At 47.5% G+C, this 24,069-nt stretch overlaps 1 protein-coding gene across 4 annotated transcripts in view; it reads right to left on the bottom strand.

The window, feature by feature from the left end:
• The window catches only part of LOC141191560 (uncharacterized), a 28,502-nt gene extending 5,002 nt beyond the window's left edge, over nucleotides 1-23,500 (bottom strand). The window contains exons 1-6 of one of the 4 annotated variants that reach the window (XM_073661486.1): nucleotides 23,416-23,500; nucleotides 2,298-2,456; nucleotides 1,989-2,168; nucleotides 1,791-1,914; nucleotides 1,610-1,707; nucleotides 1,322-1,412 (exon numbers count right to left, since the gene is read on the bottom strand). In XM_073661486.1, coding sequence (XP_073517587.1) covers nucleotides 1,322-1,412; nucleotides 1,610-1,707; nucleotides 1,791-1,914; nucleotides 1,989-2,168; nucleotides 2,298-2,390 — 586 coding nt within the window. In that variant the 5' untranslated portion in view covers nucleotides 2,391-2,456; nucleotides 23,416-23,500. Of the gene's footprint in view, nucleotides 1-1,321; nucleotides 1,413-1,609; nucleotides 1,708-1,790; nucleotides 2,169-2,297; nucleotides 3,613-8,091; nucleotides 8,429-23,415 lie in introns of those variants that run through there. The other 3 variants (XM_073661485.1, XM_073661487.1, XM_073661488.1) reach the window with 3 other exon arrangements.
• Between the last annotated feature and the right edge of the window lie 569 nt (nucleotides 23,501-24,069).

Here is a 24,069-nt window from a genome sequence, read left to right as displayed (position 1 = left end):
TCCAAATCCATGTAGAGGGGTTAAAGGATGATGAGCAAGGCAAACCCTGGGATCTGGAAAATGGAGTAGATAGTGCCAAGCCTGTTTGTGGTAGCCATCTTTTGAGCTGCCAGGTGACAACGAATAGTGTCCCCAATACATTGTGTCTGCACACTATCCCAGCAAAATCTGCATTCAAATAGCTAAATGTCGCTCCTGCCCTTCTTAACCTGCCATGTGCCCAGACAGTAGTGTATAACCGTATATAGGGTATTGTCAGATTCAAGAGAAGATGGAATATAATTTGTAAGGTCCATTTGTTTCCTATTATCCTTTGTGAAGAATTCCAAAGTTATCACCACATAAAGTGACACACGTCAGATTTGAAAAATGGGCTCAGATAGGAACACAAAACAGGCTGCAGGAAGGGGTTAAATCAGAGTATTTTGGGCACTAACTACCATAGTCAAAACTGTGAGTACAGACCATAACACATCTACTGAAATGATCAAACTCAACAGTCTTCATCAGTAAGTAGTGAGTAACTAGTGGTGAAACCTCTCTGGGGTAATTACAGTATGGGGCTCGGTGGCTCTTGGCAATCTAAACTATCGTAAGGGACAATATTTTCTATCAGATGAATTTCAAGAAGAAATATTAGACGTTCAAAGGGAACTTTTTATAATACTGCAGAGATGAGGCATCTTAAATTTAGCTTAGAGATATATCATGGCACAGGTATAATGTTTTTTTTTGCTTAGTTTATCACAATCCTGTTTGAAGTTAGTTGGTTTTAAAAGAAATTGGTAAGTCGGGATAAAGGGAAACTCTGTTGTTATTGTACAGAAATTCACACTTGGCCTCACTGCACATTTAATGTTGTCGATCATAAAAGTGAAGTTTGGCCAGAAAGACTGGACCTGGTCTTGTAGGGACCATATGAGCACATTCAGCAGCACAGAAGGGAGAGAAGGTAGATTCATCCAATAAGATATCAGGGTTCTAGGAAGCCAACAGCATCATTACCCTCCGCTTTCTCTTACAGTCCCATCATAATATTTTTTTCAAGTGATTTTCTGGCTTTGTGGTTTACAGATCTGGGCAGGTAGCGTCTCCTAATCACAGGGGGTAGGTGGATCCTCCTGGTTGTAAGTTCTATGGAAAAGGGTTTCAATGCCCAAAATCATTTGAACAGTTTTGGGTGGAAGAGAATGTTGTGGTCTAGAGGCAAAATGGCGATCACACGATTGTGATAAGGACGGACTACACCACCGATAAAGCAGCCACAGCCGGTGACAGAGAAGAATCTGTGACTTCTGTGCATTTAGTGGTTACTACTCACCTGGGTAGTCATATGTAGGAATCTCCTCTTTACACCGCTCATAACCCCTTACATATGCCTCTATAGTATTAATATGGGTGAGATCTTCACCCTGAAACAAATATTGTAAAAGTCACAAACAGATGAGAAGTCACATCTATGATCAGCTCTAATCCTGCCATCTCCACTGTTCTCATTACACAAGTATAAAACATATAAAACTGGTGGATAAAACAAGACTGAACACAAGACCTTCACAGCCGTCTACACATCATAGGGGAGATCTCATGACACCTTCTCTCCATCTACCTGATGATCCTGAGGAACATTGGGATCTTCTTGTTTACAGTCATGTGGAAGAAGAGGACGGGGACATCTCTCTGGTGTTGTCCTGTTACTGGATAGATCTGGAAGAAACACATACAGGGACTGAATTTATTCTTTACATACAGATAATTATGGGCCGTGTGTATTTAGTCCTGTCTATTACCTGGTGATGTGAGGGGATGGGGAACCTCCATCATGACGTCTTTGTACAAATCTTTGTGTCCTTCTAAATACTCCCACTCCTCCATGGAGAAATAGACAGCGACATCCTGACATCTTATAGGAACCTGACACACACAATGATACCGTCATCCCCCCGATCCTTTCATAGCGTTACAGTATAATGTCCCAGCAGTGTCACCTCTCCAGTCAGCAGCTCAATCATCTTGTAGGTGAGTTCTAGGATCTTCTGGTCATTGATGTCCTCATGTATGAAGGGGTGAGATGGAGGTCCTGTGATTGAGCTCAGGGGTCTTTCCCATCCCTCAGACACATGGACCTGACAGCGCTCACTAGAGGTCTTCTTCACTACTATGTAATCCTGGTTATGGAAAGACATATAAATAAATCTCACTACAGACATTTCCAGAGTCCTCACCTCTCCAGTTCTGTTCATCTGTTATTCCCATAGATAAGAATGACGTAATGTGACGTTATTGGAATCTCTCACCTCTCCAGTAAGACGGAAGAGGATCTCTAGGGTGAGGTGTAATATCCTCTCTGCCATCTTGTCTCTATCCATATCTGTCTTTGATGGGTCCATAAGGAAAATTCTCTTAAATAGAAGATCTTCACTGAGAGGATCTGATATTGTGTAATAATACAATTACTGGAGATAATAAGGGGAAACATATGAGGAGATATATTATTTTACAGTATTTAGTTTCCTGCTTTACATCTAGTAATAAAACCTATATATTTTAGGCCACATACAACAAGCAGTTTCTTCCTTGGAGTCTGTAGCTGAACACGTTTCTCATAGACTCATCTTCCATAAAGCTAATTCTCGTCTCATTTACCGACACTGCAATCGGCATTAGCAATACTGCAGGAGATATTCATTACACGTGACATGAGAAATAACTACTTCATGAGGAGGACGACGACATCTTCAACTACGATTCTACAAACATATTTAGCCAGAGTTCTTCACTGACTACATCTCCTCCGGCCGTCTATATGAATGTTTCCCGTCTTCCCCGTATTGTAATCTTCTATCACGTTAGATCTCATGTCTGATTCACACACAGAAGTTTGAGGCTTTGATACATGGTAAAGTTTTTAATATTAAACAGAGTAGGACTATCCTGAATGGGTTCATTTTACCATGGTGGGATAGCTTTCATGCTATTTTTGATCAAAAACAGAGTTACTAAGAACCCTATTTTATTTAAATGCACTTTTGGTTTTTATTTATTTATTTACAGCAGGGTTTATGATCATTTTTCTTCTTATAGTTTTTTTCTGATTGATGGCCATAGTACACATGCATTTATGTGCTGCATGGATACCAACTTAAACCAAGCTCAAATTCTGTGTTTTTTCACAGGCACCATAGTGGCCCTGTGGGCTGCTGCTATGGATGATACACCCCTAACTATCCAACTATCATATGGTAAAAATCTCATAGGTCCTGTATTTATTAGTATCTGCACGAAGAATGAGGCTAAGTGAGTATTTATTAAAGGGAATCCACTCCCCACGAACAGCAAGCATCAGAATCTTCACTGAATAAAAAGCCATTTCTCAGCAAACAGTCCTCTAATATGAGGCATTCAGGTATGTATAGACTCACATTTCTATCACCTGTATGCCAATATTAGAGGTCAGATAAGTCCCAGGGGGTGACAGATTCCCTTTCATCAGCCGTGGGGTAATCATAAAACCAGATATGTATCAAGGTATTCTAAGGTGGTTAATGGTTGCAATAGTCAATGGGAGGCATGTGTCACAGAGATGGCTGGTCTCTGTGATGTAACCCGGAGTGTTTCTCTAGGGCAGATAAGCACTAAGAGGATCGGTTGGTGCACCTGGGAGCCGGGTTACGAGTAGCTAGGAGAGAATGGGTGGGTCCAGCTACCCACATACCTCATCTCTGGGTGTGGTTAACAGCCTATAAAATGGAGGCTGTTGTTTGGCACATGGTCTGTGTGTTTGGAGGGAGAAGGCCTCTTGTGTATGTTTGTCTTCAGACCAAGCCAGGACACTGGACGTTACCCCAGCTTGTGTGCCACACAGGCCTGGCTGAGCAGAGACCTGCTAAGGACAATTACTTTGTTTGCCTGATCTAAAGGCTATTTTCTTTTCTGTTTGGCTTCTGGGTTTATGAAGAAATAAACCCACATGAACTTTTAAAGGAACATGCCTCCTGTTTTCCTCCGGTCACACCCAAGTGAGTAAAACCTCCACAATTAGTGTTAGACTTGCGGGCAGCGTTCCCAGCAGAGACGTATGAGTGCTACAGGATGGACTGCATGCCCTGGGTGAAGTCTGTCGCAAGCCAGCAAGCATCGCCAGACGAAATGGAGGACCTTCTTAAACACCTGGTCCAGTCGCAGCAGCATCAACAGGAGACCAACAGGCTGTAGTTACAGCAGATCCAGCAGCACTAGCAGAAACAACATCAGCAGAAGCAGTTTCTGGCAACCGCCATCCAGGACAGGATGAGAGCTCCAACCCCAGGTCCGACTGATGACTCCCATGTCCGGAAGGCAGCATGACGAGCTTTGCAGAAAATGACCCTGGGGGATGAGACTTTCCTGATGGTGTTTCAAAGGGTCACCGAGAGGGAGAAATTTCCACAAGAGCAGTGGGCAGAGGTACTGTCGCCATACTTGACTTGGAGAGCCCCAGAAGTACGCGTAGTAGGCGTACTATGATTTAGCTTTGCAGGACGTCCTATTTAGCTTTGCATAGTACGCCCTATTTAGCTTTGCATAGTACGCCCAAAAGGCATACTATGATTTAGCTTTGCAGGATGCGAAAGAGTATGGCAAGCTAAAAACTGAGATTCTCGCACGCTTGGGGTTGACAATGACTATCAGGGCACAGCGGGTTCGTATCACTGGAACAAACCACCTCCGTCCCAAAGGTTTGACCTGCTGCACCTGGTCCAGAAGTGGCTGAGCCAGAGTCCTCAATGTCTGCGCAGATGGTAGAGTGGGTGGTGATGGACCGGTTTGTGCACTCCCTGCCGAGGCCCATACAGCCTTGGGTTGCCCAGGGTGATCCCCGGTATGCAGATGAACTGGTCGGACTGATCGAGAGATACCAGGGGGTTGAAGGTTCCTTGGGAAGGAAGCCCACTACATGCTGGAGTTCCCAACAGGGGGTGGAGGCCCAAAAGGTGGTGGGACTTCCAAGGTCCAAATGGACGAGGGAGGTGGTGCCCAAGGTCCATACAGGTGATGTTGTTTGCTGGCGGTGCCACGGCCCAGGCCATATAGCTGCCTGTTGTCCCCTGACCCTTGAGCCAATGGACTGCAGCATAGGACAACGTTGTTTATATTATGCTTATCCGGCCTGCAGTGTGAACTGTCCACCCAGCGAGGGGCCACAAGCATGTCACATGAAGGTGAACAGATGGGAAGTAAAGGCACTGCTAGACTCCGGGAGCCTGGTGACCCTTATGAGGGCCACCCTTCCTCTCCAAATTATCCCGGGGAAAAAAGTCGGCGTTCAGTGCATTCATGGTGATGCTAAAGACTACCCTACGGGCAAGAGTGGATATTGAAATGGCCCACGGTACAGAGTCCCACGAGGTCGGCGTCGTTCAGGACTTGTTGCACCCTATTATTATAGGCTGGGACTTTTGCTTGTTTTGGGATCTGTGGGGGAAGGGTTCTGGGTTCGCTGGCTCAGATAAGAAAAAAATTAACCCTAATGAGGTATCACCACACCCAGAGTCAGACAGGTTTCCCTTTTGTGTCCTTGTGGGGGATGAGGAGGTAGTGCCCCCTGAGTCTGCAATTCCAGAGTTAGGGGTGACCAGCGAGAATTTTGGGTCTGCCCAATATAGGGACCTAACTCTGAAGGGAGCCTTTAATAATGTCACTATTATAAATGGGGTTGCACAGGAGTCAGGGGCTGACACAAGGTTTCCCCATTTTATGATGAGTAAGGAGTTGTGGTACCAGGTCAAGAAAGTGAGGGAGGAGAGTGTGGAGCAGTTAGTGCCGGGCCCCTTTAGACGGAAGGTGTTGGACATGGCCCATTCACATGTCTTGGGGGGACATCTGGGAGTGGATAAAACGCAAGAACGGATCGTGCAAAGGTTCTATAGGTGAACATTGGACATAATTTCAAAAAACATCACAGTAAAAGATAATACCTTACCAACACCAGGTCAGATTGCCAATGCACTGCAGGATGCAGCAAGCCTGCATCATAAAGGCAGGGCCAGCACATGTGCAAAATACTGAAGCAGACAGCCACTCACTAACCTACCAAATTCATGGAGGGGGTGACTGTGTAGTATTATACATGCACACCGATGGAGTCAGCATAAGGGGGGCGCCAGTCACACAGATATGTGTGATGCATAGTGCAAAAAAATGTGCAAAAAAGATGAAAAATGGTGTATAAGATAAATACACAACATGATAAATACCCCACCAGGCCTCTTTAGTGTTGGCTGGATGAATTGGGGCATATGTCTTGTGTGCTTGCATGTATATAGTGCTTGGCAGCCCGTATGATCTAAGGCTATGTGCCCACGATGCAGAAATGCTCAGGATTTTTTCCTGAGCGTTTCTGCATCTCCCTGGCAGAAAAAATGCATGCGGATTGTACATGCGTTTTCCTGCCGGGGACATGTGGAAGTGAAGCGTTCTTCACTTGCGTTTCCGCATGCGGGTTGACAAGCGCTTTCCAAGCGATTTTAACATCACTTGGAAAGTGCTTGTCAACTTGGTCACACTATATAAATCCATGCAACCAGCATGGATTTATATAGTGTGACCTGAGAGAATGTAAAAAAATAAATCTATACATACCCTCCGATGGCCTGCGCTGTCTTGCTTCGCTCGGTTCCGGCTGCCGGCAGTGGTAGACTGAAGGACCTGCCGACGTCAGCGTCGCGTCACCCGTCACAGGACTCTGACGTCAGAGCAGGTCCTTCATTCCATCGCTAAGTGCCGGGAAGCAAGGAGGAGCGCACCGCGGGCCGCCAGAAGGTAAGTATATATTTATTTTTAATATTATTCTTTTTTTACAGCTTTTTTAATGGTACCTGGGTGTGGAGGAGAGTCTCCTGTCCTCCACACCTGGGTACCATCTACACATTAGAAGGCGCCAATTACGCAAGTACAGATGCAGTCTTTCTGAATTGGCGCGTTCTAATGCAAGTCAATGGCGGTGAAAACGCAGCGCTTCCGCAAAATAATTGGTAGTGCTGCGTTTTTTTCCGCAATGATAATCCGCACCGGAAATTTCCGCAGCACGTGCCCGTTTTTAATGCGTTTCCGCAGCAGCAAAAACGCTGCGGAAACGCATTAAAAACGCATTGTGGGCACACAGCCTAATAGTATGGGCGTCATCAATAGGCTGCAAGCCAGACAATGTGCATCACACATATCTGTGTGACTGGCGCCCTATGCAGACTACACAGCCACTCCCTCCATGAAATGGTAGGTTAGTGAGTGGCTGTCTGCATCAGTATTTTGCACATGTGCTGGCCCCGCCTTTATCATTGAGGCTTGCTGCATCCTGCAGTGCATTGGTAATCTGACCTGGTGTTGGTAAGGCATTATCTTTTAGGCTATGTGCCCACGATGCAGAAATGCTCTGGATTTTTTTCCTGAGCGTTTCTGCATCTCCCTGGCAGAAAAAACGCATGCGGATTGTACAGAAGTGAAGCGTTCTTCACATGCATTTCCGCATGCGGATTGTCAAGCGCTTTCCAAGCAATTTTAGCATCACTTGAAAAGTGCTTGACAACTTGGTCACACTATATAAATCCATGCAACCGGATGGCTTCTGATGGCCCCCGGTGTCTTTATCCGATGCGTCCTGGCTTGCCGGCAGCTCGCGGTAGACTAAAGGACCTGCCAACGTCAGCGGTTGCGTGACCCGTTACATGACTAATTGACGTCATGGCTAGTGTTGAGCGATACCTTCCGATATCGGGAAATATCGGATCGGACCGATACCCAAAAAGTATCGGATATCGCCGATTCCGATACCGGAAACCAATGCAAGTCAATGGGACAGAAATATCGGAATAAAAATAAACCCTTTCTTTCCTTGTAGGTTAATTCTACATGAAGGAAAACAACTAAGAATAATGTAGAATGTATTGGGGGAGGTGGGGGAGACAACAAAGGCATAGAGGTTTAGCCCAATCAAATGAAATAGCAGGAATTAATATTTTTTTTATGACGTTCTGAGTCACGGAAATATTGACTATGTTAAGTTTTTTTATATTTTGTCAGATATTTATGTTTCACTACTTCCATGCTCTTCACCTTCTTTTTTACTTCTCCCACACTTTCTCCTTCATCATCCTCAGCATCAGCATCTTTTTCATCAACTTCTTCTTCACCTTCTTCATCATCTTCTTCTTCATCTTCTTCGTATTATTCTTTTTTTTTACATTCTTCATATTCTACTTCTTCATCTTCTTCTTCTTCATCATATTCTTATTTGTGACAGGCATTCCTGTAGTTGTTATCTATAAAAGTTTGAACATTACACCTTTCGTTCTGCCCGTCACAAAAGATTTACAACAGGATTTGTCCGCGTTCAGTTTGGCCTGCAGCAGCAGGTCTTTTCCAGGGGCACCACGAGGAGGAACGGACTCACCCCCATACACTGCTTAGTCATCTTCTGCTTATAATTTAGATATTATCTTTTGCTCAGATTTTTAGTCTTATGCTTAATGTTCTTCTGCTTTTTGTTCTTCAGCTTCTTGTACTTCTGCTTCTTGGTTTTCTGTCTCTTGTTCTTCTGTATCTTGGTGGTTGTCTTCTTCTTCTTTGTCCTCTTGGTCAACTTCTTCAGGGTCATCTTCTTGGTCTTCTTTGGGGTGGTCTTCAGGGTCGTCGTCTTCAGGGTCGTCGTCTTCAGGGTCCTCGTCTTCAGGGTCCTCGTCTTCAGGGTCCTCGTCTTCTTCGGGGTGGTCTTCAGGGTCCTCGTGTTCAGGGTCGTCGTCTTCGGGGTCCTCGTCTTCTTCGGGGTGGTCTTCAGGGTCCTCGTGTTCAGGGTCCTCGTCTTCTTCGGGGTGGTCTTCGGGGTCCTCGTCTTCGGGGTCCTCATCTTCTTCGGGGTGGCCTTCAGGGTCCTCGTCAGAGAGATCCAGAGTGATTACCAAGAACCATTTCAAAAAGCTTGAACTTGGAAATGTAGCAGAAGGTACAAGAAGGCTGAGGAACTGCCGAGAACCAGCTGACGGTACTGGAACCCGGATGGGTAGCAGAAGGTACAAGAGCAAATGGAATTACCGAGGACCAGCTGACGGTACTGGAACCCGGATGGGTAGCAGAAGGTACAAGAGCCAATGGAACTACCGAGGACCAGATGACGGTGCTGGAACTCGGTTACTAAGCAGGAGGTACCTGTGCCAGAAAGCACTACCAAGGACCAGCAGACATTGGTGGAACTTGGATACCGAGAAGGAGGCACCTAAGCCAAAGGCACTGCCGAGAACCAGCTGACGGTACTGGAACCCGGATGGGTAGCATAAGGTACCCATGTAAAAAAAAGTTGCAAGGCCGCGATCCGGCCGCAGTTACCGAAACCCACAGTCCTACAGGGGGTGCTTGTCTTATTGGCACTATGGAACCAGCCTTCATTGCCAGATCTCGCAGCCCACATAGGAGTCACCTAAACTACAGGCACCATAGAGTCGGCTAACCCGACCGCAACACGACAGGACAACGCATTGGAGGCAAAGTGACGTTGACACTACCTGGAAACAGCTGGCGTGCTGGAACCAGGCTGGGCAGGAGGGAGTACCCGTGTCAAAGACACTGCCGAGAACCAGCTGACGGTACTGGAACCCGGATGGGTAGCAGAAGGTACAAGAGCCAATGGAACTACTGAGGACCAGCTGACGGTACTGGAACTTGGTTACTAAGCAGGAGGTACCTGTGCCAGAAAGCACTACCAAGGACCAGCAGACGTTGGTGGAACTTGGATACCGAGAAGGAGGCACCTAAGCCAAAGGCACTGCTGAGGACCAGCTGACGGTACTGGAACCCGGATGGGTAGCAGAAGGTACCCATGTAAAAAAAAGTTGCAAGGCCGCGAGCCGGCCGCAGTTACCGAAACCCACAGTCCTACAGGGGATGCTTGTCTTATTGGCACTATGGAACCAGCCTTCATTGCCAGATCCCGCAGCCCACATAGGAGTCACCTAAACTGCAGGCACCATAGAGTCAGCTAACCTGACCGCAACATGACAGGACAACGCATTGGAGGCAAAGTGACGTTGACACTACCCGGAAACAGCTGACGTGCTGGAACCAGGCTGCGCAGGAGGGAGTACCCGTGCCAAAGACACTGCTGGGAAACAGCTGGCGGTGCTGGAACCCAGGGTAAATACTAAAAACAGAGTGGAGCCAGAGGCGTAATTGGATCAACTTTAAAATCTGTAGTAGTGTGAATGTGGACAGAGCAGGAGAATTTGCCGGACACACAGCTGGGGATCAGCTGACGTTACTGAACCCCAAAAACACTGGAGCAAGCGTTGACTGTGCAGACGGCACTTCTGAGCAGCAACTAGCGGTATTGGAGCCCAGGGTAAATATTATAAACAGAGGAGCCGGAGGTGTAATTGGAGCAAGTTTTAAATCAATAGTACAGTGGATGTGGACAAAGCAGGAGAATTTGCCGGACACACAGCTGGGGATCAGCTGACGTTACTGAACCCCAATAACACTGGAGCAAGCGTTGACTGTGCAGACGGCACTTCTGAGCAGCAACTAGCGGTATTGGAGCCCAGGGTAAATATTATAAACAGAGAAGCCGGAGGTGTAATTGGAGCAAGTTTTAAATCAATAGTACAGTGGATGTGGACAAAGCAGGAGAATTTGCCGGACACACAGCTGGGGATCAGCTGACGTTACTGAACCCCAATAACACTGGAGCAAGCGTTGACTGTGCAGACGGCACTTCTGAGCAGCAACTAGCGGTATTGGAGCCCAGGGTAAATACTAAAAACAGAGGAGTCAGAGGTGTAATTGGAGCAAGTTTTAAATCAGTAGTACAGTGGATGTGGACAAAGCAGGAGAATTTGCCGGACACACAGCTGGGGATCAGCTGACGTTACTGAACCCCAATAACACGGCAGCAAGTGTTGACTGTGCAGACAGCACTTCTGAGCGCCAACTGGCGGTGTTGGAGCTCAGGGATTACAGTTCAGGTGGTAGAAACATGAACACAACAGGAGACCTGGATACTGTTGCCAACCAATTATTTATTCTGGAAGAGGACTGGCAAATTCATGCGAGATCCAGGCCTTGTTCATTTTGAGAAAAGTAAGCCGGTCAACGTTATCGGAGGATAGTCGCATGCGACGGTCTGTTAGTACACCACCTGCGGCACTAAAGACGCGTTCCGATAATACACTAGCAGCAGGGCAAGCTAGCACCTCCAATGCATACTGGCTAAGCTCTGGCCATGAATCCAGCTTACAGACCCAAAACTTGAAGGGAGAAGAGCCGTCTGGGAGTACACTGAGAGGGCAAGACATGTAGTCTGTCACCATCTGACGGAAACGTTGCCTCCTGCTGAGTGGAGCCGTCTGTGATGGTGTAGACATTTGTGGCGGCGGGGACACAAAACTTTGCCACATTTGGGCCATACTGGTCTTGCCTTGTGCTGAGGCGCTGCTTCTGCTCCCTCTTTGTGCAGAGCTTCCTCCACTGCCTCGACGCACTGAGCTGCTTTGTAAAGCACTAGCAGCACTGCTCTCGGTTGGAATGGAGAACATGATGGAATGCACCAGTGCGTCTTGGTATTCCCGCATTTTACGCTCCCGGTTCAACGGTGTTATGAGGCTTTGTAAGTTGTCCCGGTAGCGAGGATCTAGGAGGGTGGACACCCAATAATCAGCCGTGTTGAGAATGTGGGCGATGCGGCGGTCGTTTCTCAGGCACTGCAGCATGAAATCAACCATGTGCTGCAGACTGCCAACTGGCCAAGAAACGCTGTCCCCTGCTTGAGGCGTGATCTCTGCCTGCTCTGCATCACCCCACCCTCGCTCTAGATACTGACTACTAGAGCATTGTGTACCTCCCTCCTCTGGACAGATGTCTTCCTCCTCCATTGACTCCTCCTCATCCTACTCACAAAGTGTCCCCTGCCTAGGCCTTTGTGAGGAACCACGTTGCGCACACTGTAGAGAAGCAGATGGCATTTGTGACTCATTTTCCACCTCTTCCAAAACCTCGTCCCTTAGTGCTTGCAGTGTTTTTTCAAGCAGGCAGATAAGGGGGATAGTCATGCTGACTAGTGCATCATCTGCACTCGCCATCCGCGTGGAATAATCGAAGGCACACAAAACGTGGCAAATGTCCTTCATAGAGGCCCACTCAGTGGTGGTGAAGTGTGAACGGCGCGCACTGCGACTTGTTTGCGCCTGCTGCAGCTGGTACTCCATTACTGCTGCCTGCTGCTCACACAACCTCTCCAACATATGTAACGTTGAATTCCACCTGGTGGGTAGGTCACATATGATGCGATGTTCCGTAAGGCGTAATCAGCGCTGCAGAGCTGCAATGCGCGATCTTGCGTTGCTGGAACGCCGCAAGTGAGCGCACTCTATGCGGACCTCGTGAAGCAGTGCATCAAGATCCGGATAGTCCCTCAAAAAACTCTGCACGACCAAGTTGAGCACATGTGCCAGACATGGGATGTGAGTGAGGTTGTCTAGGCCCAGAGCTGCCACCAGATTTCGGCCATTGTCACACACTACCATGCCTGGCTGGAGATTCGCTGGCACAAACCACACGTCGCTCTGCTGCTTGATGGAATTCCAGAGCTCCTGCGCTGTGTGGCTTCGATTCCCCAAAGAAATTAATTTTAATACGGCCTGTTGACGTTTGGCCACGGCTGTGCTCATATCGGTCATCATAACAGGTAACCGTTCACGGGTCGATGTGGAGGTAGACCGTGATGGCTCCTGCAGCGCTGATTCAGAGGAACTGGAGTATGAGGAGGAGTCAATGTGTACAGACTGGATTCCTGCAATCCTTGGAGTTGGCAGAACACGTACAGCGCCACTCTCAAGATCTGTACCCGGCTCCACAACATTTCCCCAATGGGCAGTGAGGGAAAGGTATCGTCCCTGTCCATGCTTACTGGTCCACGCATCGGTGGTCAGGTGGACCTTGCTACTGACGGCGTTTTGTAGCGCATGTTTAATTTTTCCCTCCACATGCTGTTGCAGGGCAGGGACGGCTTGCCTGCTGAAATAAAAGCGGCTGGGCACATTGTATTGTGGGACTGCCAATGCCATAAAGTTACGGAAGGTGTCAGTCTCCACCAGCCTGAATGATAGCATTTCAAGGGCCAGTAGTTTAGCAATGCCAGCATTCAGAGCCTGTGCTTGAGGGTGGTTTGCCGAGTATGGGCGCCTTTTCTCCCATGCCTGTGCTAACGATGGCTGTAGACTGGCCTGGGAGTGTGAGGATGACAGGTAAAGTGGTGCTGTGGGTGGAATTACACTGTGTCTCTGTACAACAGTGCCAGAGATTCTTCCATGGCGATCCTGTGAGGAAGCCGAACCAGCTGTGTGTGAGCTGGAGGAAGATTCTACAACATGAGCTGAAGAGGTGGTAGGTGGCGCTGTAGGTTAGCCTAGGTCTTCAGTGAGTTTTTGTAACTCCACCACGTGCTTGGTCCGCACATGTTTCCACATATTTGTGGTATTGAGGTTGCTGACACTTTTCCCTCTTTTCACCTTCTGATTACACAGCTTGCATTTGACAAAGCAAATGTCACCTGCAACTGTGTCAAAAAAGGACCAGGCACTGTAAGACTTGGGAGCGCCCGCTTTGGATTTTGGAAGAGCCATGCTCCTAATGGGTGCCGAAGTGGAGGCTACAGGCAACCAAGTCTGCCCCCTCCCCTTCCCTCCTTTTTGGGCCGTTCGGGGAATCTCTTCCGCAGAGCTGCTCCCACCACCTTCCTGTCCCTCACGCCATGATGGGTCAAGGACCTCATCATCTACACCACCCTCTTCAAACAACTGCTTCTCCTGGGTAGTCTCGACAGCACAGTACGCACCAGAAAGTGGCACCTGAGTCTCATCATCAGATGCGTACTGAGGTGTGCTGCTGACCATAGGCACTGGCCCACCCGCCTCTTCAGATTCAGAGAGACAAAACGGTTGCGCATCACTGCATACTACCTCTTCTTCAAATTCTCGAATTCTGCTTGGCTGGCCCCCTCTTTCCAAGCCAAGAGATTCAGAGAACAGAAGTAGAGATGGCTCCTGTCCAGGGCTCTCTGACTGCCTGGGCAATTTGGCAGGTGGTGAAGAGACAGATGGGTGCTCTTCAGTGCTCAGGACCTGAGAGGATCTGGAACTAATTGAAGTCGATGCGTTAGCTGCCATCCATCCGACAACGGCTTCAATTTGGTCCTCCCGCAGCAGTGGGGTACGGCTAGCTCCTACAAAGCTGCGCATAAAGGACTGTTCCCTGGTAAAACTGGGGGATGCTGAGTCACTGGTACCCGCAGCAGGCACAGAATCCCCACGTCCTCTTCCTGCAGGCACAGAATCCTCACGTCCTCTCCCTGCAGAAACTCCACGCCCACGCCCACATGCCTTACTCCCTGCCTTCTTCATCTTGGTAGACTGATAAAGATAGGCAGAAAAGTACTAAGGGCTTAGTGTGCTTATTCCTGAACAGCTGCTAACAGGTATAAGAAACACTAATTTTATAAAGTGTGGACTAGACTTTAATATGAGCTAATGTGGCCTACACAACTGTAAAGTGGAGTGTTTGGTGAACTTTATTTATGTTTTTTTTGCCACAAAAAGACACTGGATGTGCCCAAAGATGTAATACCGATAGTATCACAAACTTTTTGTAGCTATTACAATGTAGGAAGGTAACCTACAATGCAATAGATGAGGCTACAAAAAATAGGCTAATACTAATCTGGCTGGGGCTGCAGGGCACAATGCTGCAGAAAGGCTCCTCTAACTACTCCTATATAGTGTGTTTGGAACCAATTTAGCTGAATACGGATAGAACCACCACACTAATAGGAGATATCAGGAAAAATTATGAATTAGCAAATAAGGACAATGTATGAGGCAGTGACACACACTGAGTGCACTACAACCAGACGTGTTTGAAGCACACACTGCAGGGTGAGCTGCAGTCACACACAGAGACCTTGCAGACAGCGGTGAACAGCACAGAGAACTGTGCACTAGTGCTGCAAGGCACAGCGATTTATAAAGTAGCTTGGGTAAAGCAGAATAGACCAAATAGGTAGCTAAAACTGTCCCTCAGAACAACAGCGTCCTATCCCTAACTGAATTCACAGCAGAGTGAGCTGAAAATGGTGGCGGAGGCTTTTATAGTGCATCATGACATCATTTCAGCAGCCAATCACAGCCATGCCATTAGTTAAGATGCCTACATGCCTAACAGGATGTGCCCACACTTCTTAGGATCCTCATTGGCTGAATAAAATGAAACTGGCTCATTGCAATATGGGAACTTCCGATTCCGGTATACGATATTGTAAAAGTATCGGAATTCCGATACTGAAATATCGGGTATCGGCCGATATTCGCAGTATTGGAATTCTCAACATTAGTCATGGCAGGTCCTTTTCAGACCATCGTGAGCTGCCAGCAAGCCGAGACGCATCACTAAGGACACCGGGGGCCATCAGAAGGAAAGTATAATGTATATTTTTTATTTTATTCTTTTTTTTACAGGTTCTATGGTACCCGGGTCCGGAGGAGAGTCTCCTCTTCTCCAAACCCGGGTACCATCCGCACCTTGAAACGCATGGATTGAGCATCTGCAGATGCAATGATGCGGATTCCATGCGTTCCAATGCAAGTCAATGGCAGCGAACATGCCGCGCTTCCGCAAAATAATTGGTAGTGCTGCGGATTTTTCCACAATAATAATCCGCAGCGGAAATTTCCGCAGCATGTGCACAGCACATGGGATTATCATTGGGGAACATGGCAGACCTTCTACCAAGCGTTTTTTAAGCGTTTCTGCAGCGGAATTGCCGCTGCGGAAACGCTTAAAAAACGCATAGTGGCCATACAGCCTTACTGTGATGTTTTTTGAAATTATGTCCAATGTTCACCATTTTTAATGTTTAGTGTTAGGACTCGCAAGTATGAGGACCCTTGACGTTTGGGTTGCGAGCTTGTGTATTTTGGCCAAAATATCGACCAACACCTCATGTGTTGTATTTATCTTCTACACTATTTTTCATCTTTTTTGCACATTTTTTTGCAGGATGCGGCCAGGCCTCTTTAGTGTTGGCTGGGTGAATTGAGGCGTCTGTCTTGTGGGGGTGCACGTATACAGTGCTGGGCAGCCCGCCTGATCTAATAGTATGGGTGTCATCAACAAGCTGCAAGACAGAAACTGTGTATCGCACATATCTGTGTGACTGGCGCCCTATGCAGACTCCATCGGTGTGCATGTATAATACTAGACAGCCACCCCCTCCATAAATTGGTAGGTTAGTGAGTGGCTGTCTGCATCAGTATTTTGCACATGTGCTGGCCCCGCCTTTATCATGGAGGCTTGCTGCATCTGGTGTTGGTAAGGCATTATCTTTTACAAAGGTTCTATTGGCCCAGATGTCACCGGGAAATATTTAAGCATTGCAGGTCTTGCACTACGTGCCAGTTAACCGACCCCACCTCTCACTTTTGAAGTCCCCTCGTGCCACTGAACATTATTGAAGTGCCATTCGAGAGAATTGCTATCGACTTGGTCAGTCCCCTGGTTGAATCTGCTCGTGGGCATCAATTTATATTGGTTGTCCTGGACTATGTCACACGCTATCCTGAAGTGATTCCACTGAGTAACTCCTCCGCAAAGAATATATCCCGTGAGTTGGTCCACGTTTTTCCCCCCCAACAGGCTTACCAAAGGGAGATACTCACTGACCAGGAAATTCCCTCTATGAGTAAGGTGATGAGGGAGTTATGTAAAGCCCTCCAAATCTCCCAACTGAGGACTTCAGTATACCATCCTCAGACGGATAGCCTAGTCGAAAGGTTTAACAAGACTTTGAAGAGTATACTGAGGAAGGACATAGAAAGGGACAGTAGAGACTGGGACTGTCTCCTACCATATCTGTTGTTCTCCAACCGAAAGGTTTCACAGGCCTCTACAGGGTTCTCGCCATTCGAACTTCTGTATGGCCGACATTCGCGGGGTCTTCTGGATGTCACAAAGGAAATCTGGGAAGCCTAATTCATGCCCCATAGGAGCGTCATCGAGCAGGTTGCTCTGATGCAGGAGAGGATTGTGAAGGTGATGCCCATCGTAAAAGAACATCTCCTCCAGGCACAAGAAGCTCATGCCAGAGTCTACAACTGGTCAGCCAGAGTGAGGCAAATCAATCCGGGAGACCGGAGTCCTCATGCTAATTCCTACAGTGGAAAGTAAGTTCTTGGCCAAGTAGCAAGGGCCGTATAAGATGGTGGAAAAAGTGGGTGAAGTGAACTACAAGGTTCATCAACCGGGACGACGTAAGCCGTACCAGATATACCACATCAACCTCAACAAGATGTGGCAAGACAGAGAGGCTGTGGAGGAGTCGCAACAGCGGAAACGCTAACGAAGGCCAAGAAACAGCAGTGTCGGGAGTTGATGCAGAAGAACAGGGATCTGTTCTCGGAATTGTCGGGCTGCACAAGGGTCATAGAACACAAGGTTCTGACGGAGCCACATGTGCAGGTGAACTTGAAGCCTTATCTGATAACGGAGACCCGACGAGAGTTGATATCCAAAGAGGTAGCTTGTATGCTGAAGCTCAGTGTCATTGAAGAATCCAAGAGCAGTTGGTCGAGCCTGATCATCTTGGTCCCAAATCCCAATGGTGAATGGAGATTCTGCAACGACTATCGGAAGTTGAATGAGGTTTCCAAATTTGATGCATATCCCATGCCACGCGTCGTCGAGCTGATCAAGAGGCTTGGGCCAGCAAGGCACATAACCACCTTGGATCTGACAAAGGGATATTGGCAGATCCCCATGGCATAGGTAGCCAAAGAGAAGACTGCGCTTTCTACACCGGACGAATGCTTCCAGTATGCCCGGATGCCGTTTGGACTGCAGGGGGCCCCTGCAAAATTCCAGAGAGCTATGGATTGCATCCTTGCATCCCATAAGAAAATATGCCGCAACACACCTGGACAATACTATCTTCAGTCCAGACTGGGAGAGTCATCTGGAAAAGATTCAGGCTGTGTTTGATGCTCTGAGGAAGGTGGGGTTTTCAATAAACTCGAAGAAATGTGGCATGGGAAAATAAGAAGCCAAGTACTTCGGATATGTAGTGGGTAGAGTCGAGATAAAACCCCAAAATACTAAAGTAGAAGCAATCCAAAATTGTCCGAGACCGGTGTCGAAAAAGCAAGTCAGAGCCTTCCTGTGAATCGTGGGATACTACAGGAAATTCATTCCAAACTTCGCCATGATGGCTGCACCCCTAACTGACCTCCTTAAAGGGACAAAATCAGCCAAGGCCAAGTGGACTGCAGAGGCGGAGACGTCCTTTCAAAAGATGAAACTGGCTCTGTGTAGGCAACCGGTCCTGGTTGCCCCGGACTTCAAGAAAGAGTTTATACTCCAGACAGATGCCTCAGATGTCGGGTTAGCAGCAGTCCTTTCCCAGGAGATACACGGGGAGGAGCACCCTGTCCTCTACCTGAGTAGAAAGCTGTCCTCCTGCGAGAAAAATTATTCGGTCATAGAGAAGGAACGCTTGGCTATAAATTGTGCGGTGGAAACCTTACTGTACTATCTGTTAGGTCGAAAAGTTAGATTATTATCCGACTATGCTCCACTCAGATGGATGAGGGGAAAAAGTGAAAAAATGCCAGAGTCACCCTCGGGTTTTTAGCCCTACAGGACTCCTACTTCCCTGTAGAACATAGAGCAGGGAAGCAACATGGTAATGCCGATGCTCTCTCGAGAATCCCCTGTCTGGTAGTAAAAGGTGTCAAGCCCAAGGCTTTAGGCAGAGGGGGGGAGGTATGTAAGGTGGCTAATGGTCGCGTAGTCGATGGGAGGTATGTGTCACAGAGATGGCTGGTCTCTGTGATGTAACCCGGAGTGTTTCTCTAGGGCACATAAGCATTAAGAGGATCGTTTGGTGCACCTGGGAGCCGGGTTATGAGCAGCTAGGAGAGAATGGGCGGGTCCAGCTACCCACATACCTCACCTCTGGGTGTGGTTAACAGCCTATAAAATGAAGGCTGTTGTTTGGCACATGGTCTGTGTGTTTGGAGGTAGAAGGCCTACTGTGTATGTTTGTCTTCAGACCAAGCCAGGACAATGGACGCTACCCCAGCTTGTGTGCCACACAGGCCTGGCTGAGCAGAGACCTGCTAAGGACATTTACTTTGTTTGCCTGATCTAAAGGCTATTTGCTTTTCTGTTTGGCTTCTGGGTTTATGAAGTAATAAACCCACATGAAATTTTAAAGGAACATGCCTCCCGTTTTCCTCCCATTGTGCCCCAGTGAGTAAAACCCCTACAATATGTATAAAGGAAAGGGTATGGTAGTCAGAGAATGTTTCAATAATCCGCCTCAACGCATTTTCCCAACAGGTTCATTAGGAGGCTTGATAGAGGGATGATAATTCATGATGTTCAGCATAGTGTGCCTAATAGCCAGGTGTCCATGTTTAAATATCCCATTTCATCCCAAACCCCTCCCAGACTAGGAGGCTCATTCCCATTCCTATAGGTGAATTGTCACAGTATATACAGAATAGAGTCTGTCTACAATAATATACTGCGCCTACGCTACTTCTCATGAGCTAGAGGTTCGATAATGTCCATCACCTAGTGTGCATGTAGGGAAGTGACGTGCTTTATGCTGAAACACCAGATAAACTGATTGCCGCCGCGCAACTCGTACCTGTGACTGCGCATGCCCGTAGTTATCATTCCATCTAGGATCATTGTTAACAAATGTGCATGCCCAGATGTCTGCGTTCCACACCAGAGCGCATATGGTATTGGATTGCATTCAACCAACAGAAAAATCCTCTCTCTGAGATCAGTGTCATGGGAGACTAAAATCAAGTATTGCACATCCTCCCATCATGCAATCGGCATGTGGATCTACTTTATCACTACAAAATATATGGTATGGTGGCCCACAGTATACTCCTAAATGGTCATATTTGACCCCTATTGCATAATTAGAGATACACAAGGAACACCACACTTGTTAGTTACTAAATGGTATAAGTGGGATATAACGGATAAGAAATAATTCTGACATAGAAGCTCAGATCTCTTGATGAAGTAAAACAATACAGGGAACTGAGTAGCAATGGGTAGAGTATAAAATCCTAAAATGTAATCCGGAATGGGACTGTATTCATACAAAACAGGCATAGGAAATTTGCTCATTCAGTCCCTTAGGGCCTAGTGAATCCAGTCTGGAAATCCACTCACTTTTTTTGAGAATACATTTATTGAGATCACCGCCTCTCACATTGGGTTTAACCACCTCAATGATGCAAAAGGAGATGTTTCTTGTTTCACCTCAATGTGCACTGTTCATGTGTCTCACTAATGGGGTGTCCCGATGTCACGCCAGGTGTGAGTGCAACACAGAGAGTCACGCCAGGTGTGAGTGCAACACAGAGGAGAAAGGGAGCCCAGATACTAGGGAAAAGGGGGAAGAGGTGACCTTCTAATCTGGACTAGCATCACTCTGTCTCCCCCCTCCGCAGCTGTTGCCCATCACATGCCTCGCCCAACTATCCCTGGCATAAGGCTATAGCTGGGGGTGGAAGGAGATGAGCACTAGTCAACCTCCGCTAGCACTCTAAAGACAACACAGGGGAATTACAACACAGGGGAATTACAATTTCGCTTTAGAAGAAACTCCAACAGGGCACACGGCCTCAAGACTCCAAAGAGGACGTGATGCTGCTTCAGCCAAGTTCCAAGTAGAAATGAGTATACCCGGCGACGCCAACATAGACACACCAGGTGTATATACACCCAGACTAAATGGAGGTAGAATCTGGGTCCTAAACACAGCCATCCATCTAGGCAGCTGTCTGCATTGCCAAACGTGGAGATCTCCTGCAAACCCCTGCAGGGCGACTGTCTGTCACCTCTGACACACCCGTGACACCCATGGCATATTTCGCCCAAATGCCCCCTCCACACTCCTCTTAGACTGCCTCTTGGTCGTGCATACATAATCTAGGAGGTAGGTGCATGTGGCCACATACACAAGTCCTGAGGTTTTATAGTTGGAATAATCCCTCTGGAGAAAGGTTTCACCTGTAGAGGAACTCGAGAAAGATTTACATGGTCTTATCCAATTACATGTACAACTTTCTACACATCTAAATAAACCACAGATTCTTCTATCTAGCCATGTCCCCTTGGGTGCAGGTTTTTATAGAAACTATGCACTAAACGGTCCCTAATTGACCAACTCTTTCTGAAAGATATTGTGGGAGTAGATCACACAGCACCCTCAGGTCCAGGTCGGCCACAAGTACATCCTAGCGTTTTCTGAGGATAATAAAGATATGGTCACTCTGATTGTCACAAGTTCCTATTACTTGTGTTATCCCATATTTTTCTTGGTGTCTTGGTTAGGTATGTAGGAGTATCTCTCTCTCCTGTTTTTCTGCAAACAATAATGCGGAATCCAAAATGTACTGTGGGTACCTTTTTCCCTGAATCTGGTGTTTATGTCTATTGCCTGTATATTAATATCTGTGACATTAGAGCAGTTTCTTCTCAACTGTAAATATTGGCCCTTGGATATTGCTTTTTTTTTAGTAGGATGCAGTGGTGGCTATCCCACTTTAATAGTTTATGGTAGATGAGTGTCCCTAGGGTCTAAACCAGAGCTGTGGAGTCGGTGCCCATTTTGGTGGAGTTGGAGTCGGTATAAAATTGACCCACTCCGGCGCCTAAAATAAATAATAAATTGGGTACAGTAGTTCAATGCAGTTTGTGAGGAATATTTTTTCATAAGAATTTGGTAAAGTTATGAAATGTCCTATAAATGTCTTTCCTATTCCTGATCTAAGGGTCTAGACTTTTAGCTGAGAAAAATTTGTCCTACTGTAAATTTATCACTTAAACATGAGCCATGTATGAGGGAGTCGGAGTTGTGAAGTCGGAGACGGTGTCATGGAAATTTAGGAGTAGAAGTCGAAGGTTTGGCTTGCCGACTCCACAGCCCTGGCTCCCATCCCATACTTTCTTGATTGGTACATCAAGGAAAGGCAACTGGTAGGAATAATTAAACTCTGATATAAATCTAAGGCCCACTCTATGGTTATTGAGTTCCAAATTCAAGAAATTGTTCACTCGTCCCTGACCAGATGATAAAAATGTTGTCAATATATCTATATCATGCCCCAATATATGGTTGCCACCACTTATAATCATCCCTGAGTATGCTGTTTTCCTCCCATCAGCCCAGGAATAGATTAGCAGATGAGGGAGTACAGGAGCTCCCCATCGCAGTACCCCTGAGCTCGGGTAAGTACTTCCTGTCAAAAATAAAGACGTTATGAGTAAGAATGAATTTTAGAAGATCCTCCATGAAGTCATTATGTCTGCTACACTCTATTGATCTCGATTTCTATAAACATCTTACTCCTCTGATATCATCCTCATGCGATATATTACTGTACAAAGCCTCAATATCTAGTAAGGCCTGCAAAAGGGGCATAATGGGGGCATTACACTGTGTGGGGCATCATACATCCTGCATAAGGGGCATAATGGGGGCATTACACTGTGTGGGGGCATCATACATCCTGCATAAGGGGCATAATGGGGGCATTACACTGTGTGGGGGCATCATATATCCTGCATAAGGGGCATAGTGGGGGCATTACACGGTGTGGGGGCATCATACATCCTGCATAAGGGGCATAATGGAGGCATTACACTGTGTGGGGGCATCATACATACTGCATAAGGGGCATAATGGGGGCATTACACTGTGTGGGGGCATCATACATCCTGCATAAGGGGCATAATGGGGCATTACACTGTGGGGGCATCATACATCCTGCATAAGGGGCATAATGGGGGCATTACACTGTATGGGGGCATCATATATCCTGCATAAGGGGCATAATGGGGGCATCACACTGTGTGGGGGCATCATGCATACAGCATAAGGGGCATAATGGGGGCATTACACTGTGTGGGGGCATCATACATCCTGCATAAGGGGCATAATGGGGGCATTAAACTGTGTTGGGCATCATACATCCGGCATAAGGGGCATAATGGGGGCATTACACTGTGTGGGGCATCATACATCCTGCATAAGGGGCATAATGGGGGCATTAACACTGTGTGGGGGGCATCATACATCCTGCATAAGGGGCATAATGGGGGCATTACACTGTGGGGCAGTAAAGGGGTCCTGTACTATGAGAACAATACGTTTCCTCCCTTCCTATCTCCATAGTTGGGTCGTATGTATCTATTACAGGAAACAGAACAAAAACCTTATGATTCTTATAAAGGGGCAACACAAGACCCCAAAAGAGTCTCCGTGCTGAAGGGGTTAATGCCCCCTGCGCCCAGTAATGGGGGGTCTCCACATACCTCCACCTGCAGAGCCGCCACCACATATATGGCTGCTCTGTGCGCACAGGACCTGTGATGAGGTCACAGGAGGGGAGGAGTCAGGGGTCACATGATCAGGGGCCTCAGTGGATGCAGGACTCTGCTGTGCTGGTTGTCATGGTGCTGGATGAGCTGAAGTTTATGTGTGGGGTCAGGAGGGGTTTACAGTGTGGATGTAGCAGAGCCGCCTGTGTACGAGGTGTACGGAGCGGAGCCGTGTGTGTACGAGGTGTACGGAGCAGAGACGCGTGTGAACGAGGTGTACGGAGCAGAGCCACGTGTGTACGAGGTGTACGGAGCAGAGCCGTGTGAACGAGGTGTACGGAGCAGAGCCACGTGTGTACGAGGTGTACGGAGCAGAGACGCGTGTGTACGAGGTGTACGGAGCAGAGCCGCGTGTGTACGAGGTGTACGGAGCAGAGCCGTGTGTACGAGGTGTACGGAGCAGAGCCGTGTGTGTACGAGGTGTACGGAGCGGAGCCGTGTGTGTACGAGGTGTACGGAGCAGAGACGCGTGTGAACGAGGTGTACGGAGCAGAGCCACGTGTGTACGAGGTGTACGGAGCAGAGCCGTGTGAACGAGGTGTACGGAGCAGAGCCACGTGTGTACGAGGTGTACGGAGCAGAGACGCG

The sequence above is a fragment of the Phyllobates terribilis genome, unplaced genomic scaffold (genome assembly GCF_046119375.1).
Source record: "Phyllobates terribilis strain yellow unplaced genomic scaffold, ASM4611937v1 Scaffold_47__1_contigs__length_9908305, whole genome shotgun sequence".
Classification (NCBI taxonomy): domain Eukaryota; kingdom Metazoa; phylum Chordata; class Amphibia; order Anura; family Dendrobatidae; genus Phyllobates; species Phyllobates terribilis.
This window is presented reverse-complemented; position numbering and strand designations above follow the sequence as displayed.